Below are 16376 nucleotides of genomic sequence, written 5' to 3' on the forward strand. Positions count from 1 at the left end.
TCTGCATCAAAATTTATAGACAAGCAGTTTGTTTAGGCATGGTTTGTAAGGAATTACAAACCTGCGTACATATATTCAAACGCACATAACTATAGAATCAATTCTTAATGCGCATGTGAACGCCATCAGCGTCTATAACAGGTTCACGTTTAAAGTCTGTTTAGAGAGAACGGTGTCGTCTTAGCGGCCCCTAATTTAATAACAAATGATCATTTAGACGGGAGTGAATCAATCAAAACTAACTTTAGCTGGAAAAAACATTTTTCAAGAGCCACTATAAAACCAAACCAATCTCTGTTACCTTAAATTGTATGTTTATCTCTGTAAAGCTGCTTTGAAACAATCTACATTGTTAAAAGCGCTATATAAATGAGGATGACTTGTCTTGACTATAGCTCAACAGTTTTTAATTGCCTCACAGACATCAGAAAGTCTCCTTGCAAAGCTGGATTACATTGATGAAAGAAATCAATTGTGCCGTTCAAACACTGAGATTATTCAGAAGGAGCATCTGAGCTAGACAGATTTTACAATACGGTACTGACCTGGTGCTCATGTTTAAATACACTACGGGTCAAAATTCTGGGGTCAGTGAATAAAGTTGTTTTTTTAAATAAATGTATTACTTTTATTAGAATACTTTTACTTATTACTTTTAAAGAATACTTTTATTTAGCAAAGATTACATTTATCAAATGACAGTAAAGACGTCAGATGAAAAAACGTATTATGCTTTCCACAAAAATTTTAAGCAGCACAAGCATTTTCAACTGTGATAAGAAATGTATTTTGCTAAATACTTGCTTTTACTTTTTTCAGACATATTTTTAGATATGTCATTAGGGCAAAATCAACAATTATGCTAGCATTTAGATCTGATGACATTCTGGCTGTGGCTTTCTCTGCTTCTGAATGTAGCAGCTGCCACTAAGATTCTGTTAAGATCTATTGCACAAATATTTGGATCAGATTAGGTACAAGTTTAGGGTACATAATATAAATAGTGCTTTCAGAATCTAAAATCATATTAGACTCATTTGGACTGAAGAACATGAGTGCATGCATGTAAGCAATATACAAAATGAATGTTCTTTTTGGACTGAGTTATTAAAGTTACAGTACGTTTGGTTCCTAATGATCACTTGATCGGGGTCATATTCTGAAATGTCACTTTGGGATCAAAGACAGAATATGTTTTTTTTTTTACTGTCTCTGAATGCAGCTGAAAACTGAAAATGCTATTCATTTCTATAGATTTTTCACTGAATTATGCAATATGAAGAGCTTGAAACAGCGTAAAGAGTGCTGTTTTCTTCTGTGCGTGTCTGTTATGATTCAGAGAGTTCATTCGCTTAAAAGCGGTCAATCATATTATGTATATCCTGTATACTACCTCGTTCTGAGTTCCGTGCATAAACAACTAAGAGAAACATTTCGACAGTGATTCACTTTCAGTGTGAAAGGGCCTTCAGACAACATATGAGTACTAATTTGAGTTCGCTTTAAAGTCTGCTTGCGCTTGAACAGAAAAATTCATACAAAAATGTCAACATGACCGTCTTGGTGCTAAAACATAGTAGGTTATGTCTTAAGTCGGGGGTAGGCAAGTTCGGTCCTAGAGAGCAGCTGTCCTGCAGAGTTTGGCTCAAACACTGAAAAAAATCCTCACCTGCCTATAGCCTTAAGGCGGGTGTACACGGTGCGAATTCTGACGGTCGGAAGATCGTATGCCCACGCACACTTTACGAGTGAGTTTATCCGAAAATCGTACGGAGGCAGTGATATACGACACGATTTTACGACCTGCTGAATTCCGAAGAAATTGCACGAAGTTCCGCGCCAAAATCTCTCATAACTGCATAAAATATTGATACAAGCCGTGATTATTTTGCTACATATAGGCTCGTTTTGAGCACCGGGAAACGGACGTCCGGTCACCCTTGTGTGTGTGTGTGTGTGAATGAGTTAAAAAACTTAGTTACGGTAGGCTACACATTCAAAAATAAAATTTCAAGCTCTCTGAATGATTAATTAGCCGTTTAAACCACCTCATCATGTGAGTGTTTGCAATTCATTTTGCTGCGAGAAGCTAGCGCAGTAAACGGGGCTTGAGTGAGCTTGAGCGCGTTGTGAGTGAGGGCGCGGGTGCCAGATCCCGTGTTGCCAGATCCACATAATGGAAAGGTGACAGTAGTATTCTGGACTTGTTTTTTTGGATTAATGTCACAGTTTAGGAAGTTATTAAAGTGGTTCGTGATATATTAATCTTATTTCCAAAACACAAGCTTTGAACTTATTTCAGATTTTTTTTATTTCTTTGTTTTTTTTGTTTTTGCTTGTTTTTCGTAGCAATATCTGGCAACATTGTTCTGTCGGCTTTAATAAAAACTGTAATTGCTGTTAGGAAGATACAAACGCAATGATCATCGTGACGTGTAAGAATCTGTAAGAAATGTATAACACTATCAAAAACAACAGCATAATACAGATCTGTATGTTACAGAATGAAATATCCCAAATACTGGCCAGCAGGAACACGGCAGATGCTGTTTAGTTAACCTTTCACAAAGTCTTCATAAAAACATTAATTGAAGCAGTGTTTCTAGTAATCCACACCATTTTCGTCTTTATTCTGTGGATTTCCTCAGCTCCTGATTGGTCAAATGCAGATAGATCGACAAATCGGCTCATTCAACCGCACACACCTCACGAATGCAAGCCGACAGCTCCCGAACTTTTGCGACATGCTTAAAAATTATCGGGAGGTCGAGAGGTGCTCGGCTCGGCTCGTATCTTCCTCGCACACGATACGAGGCGCGACATGCGAGCATAACACGCGATTTCTCCCGAGTGAAAAAAATCATCTGCAAGCTCGTAAAACAGCAAAAATCGCACCGTGTACGCCCGCCTTTAGTAATCCTGAAGACATTGATTAGCTTGTTCAGGTGCGTTTGATTAGGGTTGGAACTAAATTCTGCAGGACAGCAGCTCTCTAGGACCGAACTTGCCTACCCCTGTCTTAAGTGAATGTAAACAGTCGAGAAAGACGACGTATATGTAACAGTATATTGGATCCATGCATTATGTCTTAAATAACAGCAGCCTAATATTCTTGCTGCTGTCTGTGTTTTTAAAGTTAATCAAACAACAAAAGAAATCACTCACTGCTTTACTGAATAACTTAGTATGTTTATAAGGATTAATCTTTATTTAATTTATACAGTGAATTTCATATGCAGTGTTACTTTACGTTTGATTACTTTAATTTCTGTACCTGAAAACTACAGTTAGACCTACCAGGAAAACACTATTTTATTTTGTATCTTTACTCAATTGTTTTTATTTGTGTTATTTCTTGTAGTTAGATTTTTTGACAGTAGTCCTTTTTTCCTGAACATATCACATACAGAATCGTACAGAAAACATGATCCTGAAACCGTGAAACAAACCAAACCATGAGTAATTTGAACCATTACACTCCTAACAGTCACAAAGTGTGCTGTAGGGAAGGAGACGTATCATACACTGAAATAAATTCGATCAAGCTGATGTTTTTCTGCTACTATCACTCATAACACGTGGATAATTGCTATAAAAAATGGTGTTGATTCTAAATTAGTACACTTTGCCACTTTGCAGTGTGTTCTTTAGGGTTATTCAGACTGCTGACAGCATGTGAAGGTCTATATTTAACCAGCACTGATGGAATAGTGTGATATACAGGCTAGTTTACCGGTCCTGTAGGCTGGATTGATGCAGCTGGCATCCGGGGAGGCATCATCATTCCTGGTATCATTGGTGGCATCATGGCTGGCATCTAAGAAAAAAGTTATGAAAAATTAATGTGAACTGATAATTTCCTTCCTACACTGCGCATGGGGAAAGGAAGGCATGCGCTGAAAGGAGTAAAAGCACATCTTGTGCTCTGTATTCTCCAGTCCCAGATTACAATGTAAACCTCACATACAAAAACATCCACTGACACACCATTCATCTCTCTCACACACTAGGGCTGTCAACGAATATTCTAAATTCGAATATATATTCGAATAGTTTTAAAAAACAGAAATTCGAAGGTGAAAATTAATATTCGAATGTGGGGGGAAAAAACGCGGTAGCGGAGGCGTGCGCACGCTACCTGAAGGATCAGGAACAGGTCACGGGAGTCGCACTGGCACAGCGTCACTGCTGAAAGTTGATTTACATGGAAGATGGCAGAAAGTGCAGAGCCCAACTCGACCGCAGCAGAGAAATTGATTTTAACCCCCCAAAATCTAAAAAGCCATGTCTGGAAGTACTTTGGAATTTGGTCGGTGGATGGTAAAATTGTGGAGCCGCGAGATAAAGTTGTATGCAAGCTATGTAAGTTTTTTTTTTTCTTCCTTTTTTTAATACAAGCACCAAATAATGTAAGTAGCCTTTTTCATTTGTAATAGCACTTTATTTTTTATGAACCTCAGAGTAAAAGTTCGTTGTCACATTTCTCGGAATTGTATGCCTCATTTTATTTAACGTTAAACAGAAACATTAGTGTACTGTACTGACTGATTAGATATAGCAAGCGAGAGTGAGGTCTGCGGTTTTTGCCATTAGTTGTTTTACTTGTTTTTGTGTAGGTAATTCGTTGTTAAATGTGTTTAAATTTAAATAAACTACCTTTACAAGTAGTTATGTCTCTTTGTATTAATTTGTCCTGTTATTGACGTAATGCACGTCATTGAAAAAATGCGCAACGAGATATTCGAATATATGTGTGTTTTTCAGAGGGAATATTCGAACGTCATTTTTGAGCAATTTTGACAGCCCTATCACACACACAGGTGGAGGTCCAATAAGACATCAGGTCCAATAAGATAGCACTACTGCAATCATATCAATGATTTATATCTATATTCATATTCGAGACTATGCACTTCTCTTATCTCCATGTTAGTGTGAATCACATGAAAACTTCCAAGAAATGTTCAAATAATTTTTCATCCCATAATCAAAAGAAATGCATAACTGTATTTTGGATAAATAAAACAAAGCCTAGTTTTAGAGCCTTTTTTAAAATATGATATTTGTATGACAATTGTGCACACCTCCACCCTCCTCAATATTATAGCACAGAGATCAATGACTATCAAACGGTCTTATAATTTAAGGTAATCTCTGTTACCTTAAATTATATGTTTATCTCTGTAAAGCTGCTTTGAAACAATCTACATTGTTAAAAGCGCTATATAAATGAGGATGACTTGACTTAACTTGTCTTAATAAAATAAATTATGCTAACATAATGGAAAAGTTTAATTTTGAGGTGAAATACAGTATGACAAGAACATTTGTTTGCAAATTTTACATAACTGTAAATACTAAAGCTGATGGAGTCTTAAAGTCCCCCTGTAGTCAATAACTTTATTCCTTAAAACTCAACTTTGATCACCAAAATGACACTTAATTGCTTATTAATAAAAAAAATTATTCACGCCTTAAAATAGCTTGAATGTAACTCTACACCCTTGCCTCATTTAAGTATACATGGTTCTATGAATATGCAAATTAGCCCCGCCTCCACTCACACACACACACTAGCTCACAGATGCACTCGTTGACGATCACACATTGACCTGATTGGTTACAAGGTAGTTTGTTTTTCAAACTGTGTTTTTGAGATGGTCTTTGGTAAGAGATAAGATTGTTTATTATAAACACACACTGCAGTTATAGGCCTATAGTCTGCCACTTTAAATCTTCAAGATGATTCTGACTAGCTTTCATGTTTTTACTAGCTCATCAGCCAGAATATAAAAATATTCTAAAAGTGATTCGAACAATACTGTTCCTCTGTGTCATTATAGCTGTGATGTGGACATCCCTAATCTCACAGAATCAGAACGATTATTAAAAACTTTATAGTTATCATCCTTGGTGTGAACGGCCCATTAAGTTGTCGCTACAGAATGTGCATTAGGGGAGCACGGGGTTAAATGTAACGCGGACCTTTTACATAATTAGTCAGGATCAAGCCTGGTGTGTTTCCGCTCTTTTTCTCCTGCTGCCAGAAGACGCTCTCCCGCGAATTTGCGGAAAGTTTTGATAAGATTTCGTGAAGATACTGGACAAAGAGTGTTTGAAACCATGCAAGTACATTTTTTCATCATAGGTTTTTTCGGTTTCTGAGTGTGGTGTGTACGTCACCAAATCTAACTTTATCACACACAACGTTTCAGGTTTGAGTATTTATTTATATATATAACTTTGTTGGACTTTCACAAACAATGTTGGAATTATTATTATTTTTTTAGTTTACTATGCATTGATCACTTGTTTAGCCTGTTTTTAATGCAATAAACCATTAAATTTATTTTAAGCTCGTTTTTATTATTTTTACTGTTATTATTATTAATAATAATTTTACATGCAGCTGCCACACACAAATGTAATTCAATTGCAATTACAATATTTGATGATTGTATTTATTTATTTATTGCAAAACTGTGCAGCCCTTTCCTATATCTCTATCCATGATATTGATCCATAACAGAATGATGATTGGATTAGGGATGGAAGTATGGATATCTATCTATACAGATGCACAAACAATATCAAACTATACAGATACAATAGTACTGAATGATGTGTGTTTCACACAAGTGTTACAACTAACCCATCTGTCTGTTACAATTAACCCCGCATATGGGGTAAGTTGTAACATTTAGACTTCTGTCACTTTCAGTGCAACTGTACGAAAATGGTAGGTCCTAGAAAAAGACTTTAAGTGTTCATTTGTATCAGAGATGTGTATGTTGCTTGTGTAAAAAGAAAGATGAATCTAACTTAATTATTTTTTTAATAATTGAGCCAAAACCAAAATGTGTTAGGTTGTGCCCCGCTCTCCCCTAAGCATAATATACTGTAGCAAAACATGCATTTGACACTAGCAGTAAGGTCGGAATTTTATCTTCTGTAGATTGACAATAATCTTTCTCATTTTTCTTTCCAAAAAACAAACGGATTTACTGCTGAGAGTGAAATCTACTATACAAATAAACTTTAAAACTTTTCATGACTTGTTTTGTCTAACTAACACAAACTGTGTTGAAATTAAATGCGACAAGAAATAAAGACTGGTCCCTGCAAAAATGTTTTATGTGAGCACGAATTCCTGATTTGTGAATAAAATAGGCTACTCCTAATGGTTGCGTTTACCGAACAACTTCTGTCATTTACCAAATTCGAAAAACATTGACAGTTTATTCAACATGCTTTCTGTCATTTTGACTAATAGAAAAATAAAGTATCTATCCCGTATGTATAAAAGTTCTCAGAAATGCTCTTTAGAATAGTCTTAAGCTTTGACTTAAGTGTTAAAAATTCATAGTAAAAAGTAGGACTTGTCTAAGGGCGTTTTCACACCTGAAAGTCCGCACCAAGGTCCGAACCAAAGTTCACGTTTTGATACATTTTATACTTTCAGAAAGTTTTGGTTTGGTTTCACACTTCAATTATGCGAGCGCACTAAAGAACTTTACATGACATACTTGCGTCCTGTCGTCATCATCTATGTGGGCTGCATCTTGACATTGATTGGTTTGTAAATGGACGTGCATCTGACGTCAGCGTGTTGTCAATTCGGCGGGTAACTTTGACAACATGAATGAACAGACGCATATCGTTGCAACTATATTTGGAAAGTGTCTGCATTTTTGTGCGTTTTTTCAAGTTGACTTATGTCATCAGACCATACTTCAATTAAAAACCTCGTCTCCTCCTCTCCCCATGTGCTACCACGGCTCATTTTTCCTGCCACCTTCTGTTTATTCGGCTATGTGGGAACCACCGGAACTTCCTGTAAAAGGTCTGAAAGTCCGAACCATACAAAAATGCTTTCACACTAGATACGAACCAAACCTTTGTTCAGTTTGATCCGGCAGGGCTCTACAGTGCGACCATTTTGCTCGCATATGCCCCTAAAAATCGATCCGTGCGAACCGGAAAAATGATTTACGAGCACAATGTGCGAGGACTGCATTTACCTCTCTTTCGTGTCTGAATGGACAAATACACAACATTATGTCGAAATGTTCGTTTTGGAGAGTATTCTATTTTCGAATACTATTTAGGACGGATAGTATGCGAATTGGGAAGCAGCAGTAAACTGTGTCGGTTAAGTCTTAAACAGTTTTGAGTGAATCGGATGTGCATCAGTGCAATTGGATCCGCATGTCATTGGACATGATCCGATGTCTTAAAGTGACAGTGAGTAATAAACCTAATGCAGTCTGTGTCCTTAATATTTATCAAGCAACAAAAGAAAAAGAGAAAAGAATTCACTGCTCGTTAATAGCTTTAATAAGGATTCATTATATTTCATTCATACAAATAAATATGTCTGCTGCTTGAAATAATAAAGAATGATGTATGCAAGTAGTTATAAAGAAAGCATATATCATTCATTGAAAGAAGACTATTCTACTTTAGGAAAAGTGGTTTTATTTAATTTTAAGTTTTTTTTAAGTCACAGTAGTTAAATCTGTATATGTATTGCATGTTCAAACTTTAAAATCGTTCATATTAACAGGTTAATAGATGTTTTCTCCGGGAGTATATGGGTTTGGACATTTTAGAGAAATTCTAAATGAATGCATTACAATTGAACTAAACCCATTATATTTTAGTCATCTAAATTGTTTTATTTTTAGTCTAGTTTTAGTTGACTAATACTAGTAAATACTAATACTCTCAGTTTCTCCTCCATGTTGTGGAAAAAGCCTCTGCAGTGAAAGATGCAGATTCACAGGTGTGCCGATGTGCTCCTCCTCCTGAGAGCAACATGTTCCCCTTGTTCTGTTTTACTAAAGTGATTGTAAAGTGTGATAATACTTCTGCATCAAAACGACGGTTTCACACCATAGTTGAACAGAAAGAGAAGGAGCACACACGTTGTGTTTTTTATATATATATATATATATATATAATAAACAGTTTGTTAAACTCTGTTACTTGAACATTTTTCACTGCGCTCCAAAATGTCTTTGTGCTCCTAGATTTTTTCATTTAGGAGCACATGTGCTCCTTGGGAAAAACCTTAGCGTAGAACCCTGTCCGGACCGATAAATTATAATATAATTATATTATATTATATTAATTATATTATAAATAAATTACAGTGTCTTAATTAAATGATTTTATTATAATGCTTTTAAAAAATGGATTTGCATTGTGCAAAATTATCACAAATTAGTGTTGATGCTACGGAATACTTTTCTATTGATGCATGTGTCCTCATTTATAGTTAGAGCAATAATGCGAACATGAGTTCCATCAGCGGCTCCAACAATCCTAATTAAAGTGGCTTGCTTTTGCCACATGGTTTGAAGATCAGTTGTAAAGTCAATGAACTGCCATTTCATACAATTACCGTAGTGGCCAAAAGTAATATCCGGCAAACGAAAATTGACATTCCCCCTTTTTTCAAATAATATTAAAAACGTGTTAGATTTTGTAGGCAAATTGCATAGTTGTTCTTTGAGTCAATTTTTGAGAGCCTGATTACAAAAACAAGAGTCTAACCATTAAATCCATGTCCCAAGCACACAATTAAAAAGATATTATTATAATTTTATGTAGGCTATATGACAAGCTGCACATGTTGCACTTAACTCTATGCTCTTTTTTTGAAGTGATTCCAATCATATTTCAAGCAATTCAAAAACATCATGGAGAACAGTGCACATCTGAAGTATCTCAGCTGAAGGAAATAATACATTATTTATTGGCTTTAATATATCGGCCAAATTTTCTTATCAGGCCGATGACGATAACATTAAAAGTTATCATATATCGGCCAATACCGATATGGTGGCCAATAACATATCGTGCATCCCTATCTCTTACGCTTTACTGCTAGTTACAGCATGAAAATAAACATGAATGAACATCAGAGAGTATGTTAAAAGACTGAACAACTGACCGAAATCCTTATGTCTCATGAAATCGCTCAATCAGCATTTCAACCGTGGAAAGACATCAATAAAACAGTTGGTAAACAATGTAACCTAATGTTACATTTACCTCAGAAAAGCCATTCAGTGGCCATAAACTCAGTCAAGAATTTTTTTTTTGGTAAAATATATGCACCATTACATAACTTTGTTTTTTTTACTGTGCATTAACTAATGTTAACAAATACAACTTTTGATTCCAATCAAATTTTTTATTTTTACAATCATTATTGAACATTCAAATAAAAATCCGTTTCTCCACTCTAGCTACATGCCTAATTTAGCTTTTTTAAATATTAAAAGGTATATTTTCCATTCAATCTAGTCTTCACAATGACATATAGTGGTTATTTTGTAGTGCAACCACTACTGAACCAAAAGGCAAATCACTCTGAACTCACAAGTCATGGTGATTCTGAATCGTTCTTAAAAACTCAATCATGAATTCGCCACCCACTGAAACTCAAATTATTGGCTATCTGACTTAAAACAAATTGAGAATCATTATCATTATGCGATTAAAATGACAAAACTACAGAAAAGTTGTTCATGGGACAAATCTGCATACTCTAATCAGGGTTCGTACACCTTTTCTAAGGTCAAATTCAAGCACTTTTCAAGCACTTTCAAGGTCCATTTTAAAGCACTTTCCAGCACCTTACACCACCGTAAATTACATACCAATACATAGTCAAAATTATTATTTCGTTTTTTATCACATTAAAAGATATAATGCTATGAACAGGCAAAATTGTGTTTCGTAATAGCAGAAGGATCAGATATTTAAGCAAATCACAAGTTTTATTTTTCAAAATGTATCACTGTCTAAGTAGATAATGCCAATGAATAATACTTTTCATTATATTAATGTCCAAATATTGCTTCCCAGATAATATGATTTTCAGGCTGTAAAACTGAAGAAATTTCAAGGGCTGAAAATATGAAGACAGGATTTGAACAGAAATATTTTACAGGCCTTGATTTTGGGACACATTCTTGATATAGACAATGTTTGAACAAAATCTGACAGTGCAACAACAACCTGTTGGTGCGTTCAAGTCCCCCTGGGAAGTTCGTACATACGAGGTGGGAAGTCGTGTATACGACGTGAGGTGCGTTCAAGTCAGTTTTGTTGGAGCAAGATGGCGGTGTACCTTCTTTTAATTAATTACACGAACATACAGCAAGGTTTGTTAACTCTGCTTATGGAAAATGAAGAACAAAGAATGCGCATCAGGTGTGTTTTTCTTTTTATGTTTTTAATTAACTTATGAAGCAAATGTAAACTGTAAGCATTTTTTGTTGTAATTCATTAACTTGCTGCTTATAACAAGATTAATGATGATCATGATAAATGACAGTTTCTAGGACAAGTAAACATTGAAATTCAATTAAAATTTACCGTCAACTACAGACGTTGCATCCATTGATTCCACCACGTTTCTCACTGACACGTCCCCAACTCGTACAGATCGGGGCTTAAAGAAAATCCCGAGCTCCCCACTGGTATTTACAACACTGTGGTGACGTTCAAGTGCATTCAACTCGATCTATACGAGATGACTTGAACGCACCATGTAATTCAATTTTAAACCAAAAGACTCTGACAGTGCACAGGCACCTGCCTGATAAATAGCCTATATTTAATGAAAAGAAAAGTTAATTGCCAAGGCAAGACATATACATTTATCTACTGGAATAGAGCAGTGTAAATATTGCATAAGGCCATCCTCAACCTAACAGTAGGCTACGACACTATACATGGGTTTCTTGTATACAAACACTACCGGATGCGCGCGCATCCAGGGGGCAAAAAAACGCTATCTGTTATGCCGAGTTATGTAAAAGAACATTGTAATTAACGTAGATATCGCATTGTTTGTAATTTCTTGTTGACTCAATAATAAATTACAATTTCAGAGTTGGATCTGTTTGTTTGTGTTTCATATAACATAAAACGTCCAACTGTTTACGAATCAAAATTCGGACATACTGTGATGCATGTATGAATTATCATGTTAGACTAAGTTGGTAGTGTAATAGCCTCTATAGAGCCCGAATTTGCTTTTATATAAGTTAACCTTGTTTACGTTACTTTACGACCTGCAACATATCATGACTGCACACATAAAACGTTACTCTACTGTAAATCAAAGATTTGACGATGGATTATGTGGGAGGCTACCTAGCTCCGACCGTGGCGATTATATTAAAAAACGTACTCTCAGCAATGGTGAGATCTTGCCGGATCCCTACGCAATTCCTGACGATCTTTGGATTGTGGATGAAAAGAAGTGGCCAGCAATTGTATGGCCTGATATATATAATTATCTAATTCAGACACCAAGTGTGTAGGCTATACAAGAGAAATGATTCGAGCGTACAAATCCCTTGATGCATAGGCCTACAACTACGTGGCTACTATGTGGTCATGTGCAGCTCGTCAAATACTTTGAAATACTTTCGTCAAATACATTGATGCTGCACCGAATTTTTGCGTGTTGAGGTCAGATGTCCTCCCTAGTCAAAGGCAAGGCATTAAAGCCAAGCCTTATGATGCCTGGGTGTATGTCCATAAGGGCCTTGGTTACATCCTTACGGCTAAATGCAAATGAATGGCAGGGTACGTCTATCAAAATGTATCTGGCATCAGAAACCCTTTACTCCGGTACGAAGACCGCGGGTCTTTTGCCCCCTGGCTGCGTGCGCAAGCAGTGATGACGTCGCAGAGAAATCCATGTATCTGACACGATTTCTGTTCAGCAATCAACGATTGTTGTTATGCACTGGGCTAACGTTTGCGGGTTTTAATTTGCGGGTAGTTAACGTTACAGTTACTGTGCTGTAATTTTGGCTAGTATGTTCACTATATATTCCACAAATGAACGTGCCATAACAGACATCCAAAACTAACTTTACATTATCTCACCAAGTACTTTCAGTCACTGGCTGTTCACACCTGACCACTTCATGCGTTTTTTGTGATCAGATAGCTACCTTCAAACCTTGAAAACACAACATCAAAAGTCAAGCATTTTCAAGGATTTCAAGCACCCGTACGAACCCTGTCTAATGGTGCTTTTCCACTACACAGTACCAGCTCGCCTCACCTCGACTCGCCTTTGTTTGGTTTTTACACTGTGTAAAAGTTGTACCTATATCTGCTTTCGGGTACTTTTTTTCTATCACCTCCGGCGAGGTTCTAAGGGGGCTGAGGCGAAACTAAAATGTGACGTGAAAACACTGCAGACTGCTGATTGGTCAGAGAGAATCGTCACTATTCACTGCGTCATCATTGCACGCGCCAGACGGAGCTGTTTTTTTCAGCAGTGTTTCGTTTTGCTGCCCTCAGCCTCTCCTGAAACAACGTTTGTCTTCTTGCTGTGAGAAACAGCCACATCCCGAGGATCAAAAACAGCATACACTCGATTTCCTCCATTGTCCTGTGTGTGTGTGGGTAGCGGGAATGTGTCGCGTAGAAGATTACGTCACGGAAGTTTCATGTGGCGTCGCTATGACGACCAGGTACTATTGTGGAGGTACTATCTGTAATGGAAAACGGAGTGAAAAGCTAGCCGAGTCGAGGCGAGTGGAGCTGGTTCTGGTAATGGAAAAGTGCTGTAAGAGTATGTACAGCATTTGATAAAGAACTTACATCATGATCATTAATATGAATAACATTCTGGCACAGAAACCTCATGTGCCATACAAAATCATTGTGCTCTGCCATTTGTGAAATGTGACAACCCAGAAAAAAAGAAAAAAAAAATGCTTTAAAAACCCTGCATCCTTTAAAAACGAAATCTGACTGTCATAAGCAGTGTTTGCTATTAGTTCTTACCTGTCCCATGGGTGGAGCTCCCATTGGGGGCATCATGGGAGGCATAATTCCCGGGGGCATGGGGGCCATGCTGGGCGGCCTCTGACCCATCGGTGGCATTCCCATTGGAGGGAAGTGAGGCGGGATTCCTGGTGGCCCCATCTTTGGAAAACAGAAAAGTAATTTTGAGGAATTATTAGTGTGAACAACTAAGCAGCAGCAAAGTGAAAGAGAGCGAGAGAGAGAGAGAGAGAGAGAGAGAGAGAGAGAGAGAGAGAGAGAGAGAGAGAGAGAGAGAGAGAGAGAGAGAGATGGCATTACAGTTAAGGCTTTCCAACACCAACTTACAAAGGGCAGGGGGATTCTTGAAGGTGGAACACCAGGAAAAGGTGGTGCTTGACTGGGACCACTATTAGCATCAGTCGAGGACTGTTATGAACAAGAGAGTCCATTACAGTAACCACAGCTCTGATAAAGATGCTGCACATCACTGATCTAAAGCCTGATGATGTTTTCCCAAATCTAATGACAGAGCCAAGTTTATATGAACCTTCGATGTCAGATGTTTCTTGAATAGTTCACTCTAACCAACTAGCATAACTTATGGGCTAAAATTAGATATTTTGTTATCTAAAAAGTCAGAAGGTTAATATGTTTAAATGTACAACAAACCAGTGATTTAAATGTATATTATTTATATATATATATATATATATATATATATATATATATATATATATATATTAAAAACACACACACACACACACACACACATTTCAGTTTACTGTATAAAATAATTGCACATAGGACAATTGTTTGTAAAGTGGGAGATTGATGTTGCGCTGAATAGGAGTGCATATAATTTCGTTGTAACGTTACTGTTTTTGTATTTAAAAAAATAAAGATTCTGATTTCAAACCATCGTACTGCCCTTAACAAGACAAGCACATAAGAACTCAATCAACAATCACTCAAAATTCACTAGTTTAACAGTTTTATGAGAGTTTATCAGGGATAAATCGACTATGAATCGTAGACCATCAATGAAAACTCAAAATCACTTTATCAGTGTGATTAAGTTGATATTCTCTAACGTTAGTCTAATAATTTTATCAACACCAATGCCGCAGGTTATTGAAACGGATATCCATAAACAAACTGCTTACAAACATAAATGTTTAACACAGTCAGATATGTATCACTATGCTGTAAAATTCACAATAATAAATTCTCATTCACACACACATTAGCTTTAGCTTTAGCATCAGTCACTCATTCGCATTAGCTTATATGCTAACCAAGCATTATTTTGTCCATAATATAACCTTTACTTCAATACAACCGTCTGTAATTCAACCGAAAACACAATTCAATGTTTATATGTGTCATTTGTAGTTGCTAGAATACATCAGTATTGTATTGATGTGAATAAACTGTGTATTTTCTTGGACTCACCATGATGAGTGAACACGCAGCGGCCCTGCGCGAGACAAAAACCTACGCTCTGATTGGCTGCTGCGCGCCGGGTTCAAACTACAGCAGGCGTGTTTCAGTGCAACCACTCTGAGTAGGACGCGCGCATATACGTGTTCTAAGTGCGGGAAAAAATTTTTTTTACAGTCTATGGAAAAAACACTGGAGTGCTGCGCAAGAAATACGCAGATCTGAAGTCTGAGAGGTCAAGTGAGTTATTTTTTTATTATTATCAATTCCCCCAAAAAAGAAAATGTAACAAATACAGAACAACAGGAACAATAAAAAACAAGACTAGCCTATTCCACGAAACCAAAACAAATAAAATAACTAATAGCCAGAGGGGAAGAAAATTAAATAAATAATAAATAAATAAAATAAAATTATACAAGGTTAAAAAAATTGACTTTTCTAAGATATAAATGTTTTTTAATTATGCCCATCAAAGACAAAACATATAATTATAGTCTACCAGAAAATTTAACAGTAGTGGGATCTTAACCAAGAATTTGCATTTGTGAATAAAAAAAAGTATCATGCATAGATTAACAATGTACTTGATATGCACATTTGAATTGTGATAAAGAAAAATAATATTAAAGGTGTTAATACATATTCTGACATATGTTGTTGGGTTTTTTTTTAGGGACATAACTCATTCCAAACAGCTTTAACACAAACGCATTCACAAAAAAAAGATTGTCTCTTCTACGTCACAGAAAGTGCATTTATTTTCAATGTTTTGGATATAGTTATTGAGACACTATTATGAGGATAGCATCTATGTGATATTTTAAATGTGACTTCCTTTATTTTGTTTGTTAAATTGCACCTATTATGGATTTTTGAAAATTATTGTTTGTAAAAAAAATTGTCTGTAACGTAGCTCTAAGTGAATGAAAACATCCTGCAAAGTTTTAAATCTGAAAGTACACCTTACATAAATGTATTGTCTCTCAAAAGTAAAAGTTGACTCTAAGCCGTGAATCATAAGCCATTTCGTTGTGACGTCAAGACGAAACATTAGCATATTACCCGCCCACTTATTGCGCACACACCAGGGAAAACTATAATCCCCTCAAACACTGCAGCTG

General features: G+C 36.3%; 1 protein-coding gene across 4 annotated transcripts in view; it reads right to left on the bottom strand.

The window, feature by feature from the left end:
• prpf40a (PRP40 pre-mRNA processing factor 40 homolog A) overlaps positions 1 to 15406 on the bottom strand; it is a 50974-nt gene extending 35568 nt beyond the window's left edge. Inside the window, exons 1-4 of one of the 4 annotated variants that reach the window (XM_077215248.1) lie at positions 15265 to 15406; positions 14158 to 14238; positions 13831 to 13971; positions 3734 to 3817 (exon numbers count right to left, since the gene is read on the bottom strand). In XM_077215248.1, coding sequence (XP_077071363.1) covers positions 3734 to 3817; positions 13831 to 13971; positions 14158 to 14238; positions 15265 to 15267 — 309 coding nt within the window. In that variant the 5' untranslated portion in view covers positions 15268 to 15406. The remainder of the gene's footprint in view (positions 1 to 3733; positions 3818 to 13830; positions 13972 to 14157; positions 14239 to 15264) is intronic. The other 3 variants (XM_077215250.1, XM_077215249.1, XM_077215251.1) reach the window with 3 other exon arrangements.
• Between the last annotated feature and the right edge of the window lie 970 nt (positions 15407 to 16376).

This window comes from Siphateles boraxobius, unplaced genomic scaffold, assembly GCF_051911475.1.
Source record: "Siphateles boraxobius isolate OS27281-9 unplaced genomic scaffold, OSU_SipBor_1 7, whole genome shotgun sequence".
In the NCBI taxonomy this organism is placed as follows: Eukaryota; Metazoa; Chordata; class Actinopteri; order Cypriniformes; family Leuciscidae; genus Siphateles; species Siphateles boraxobius.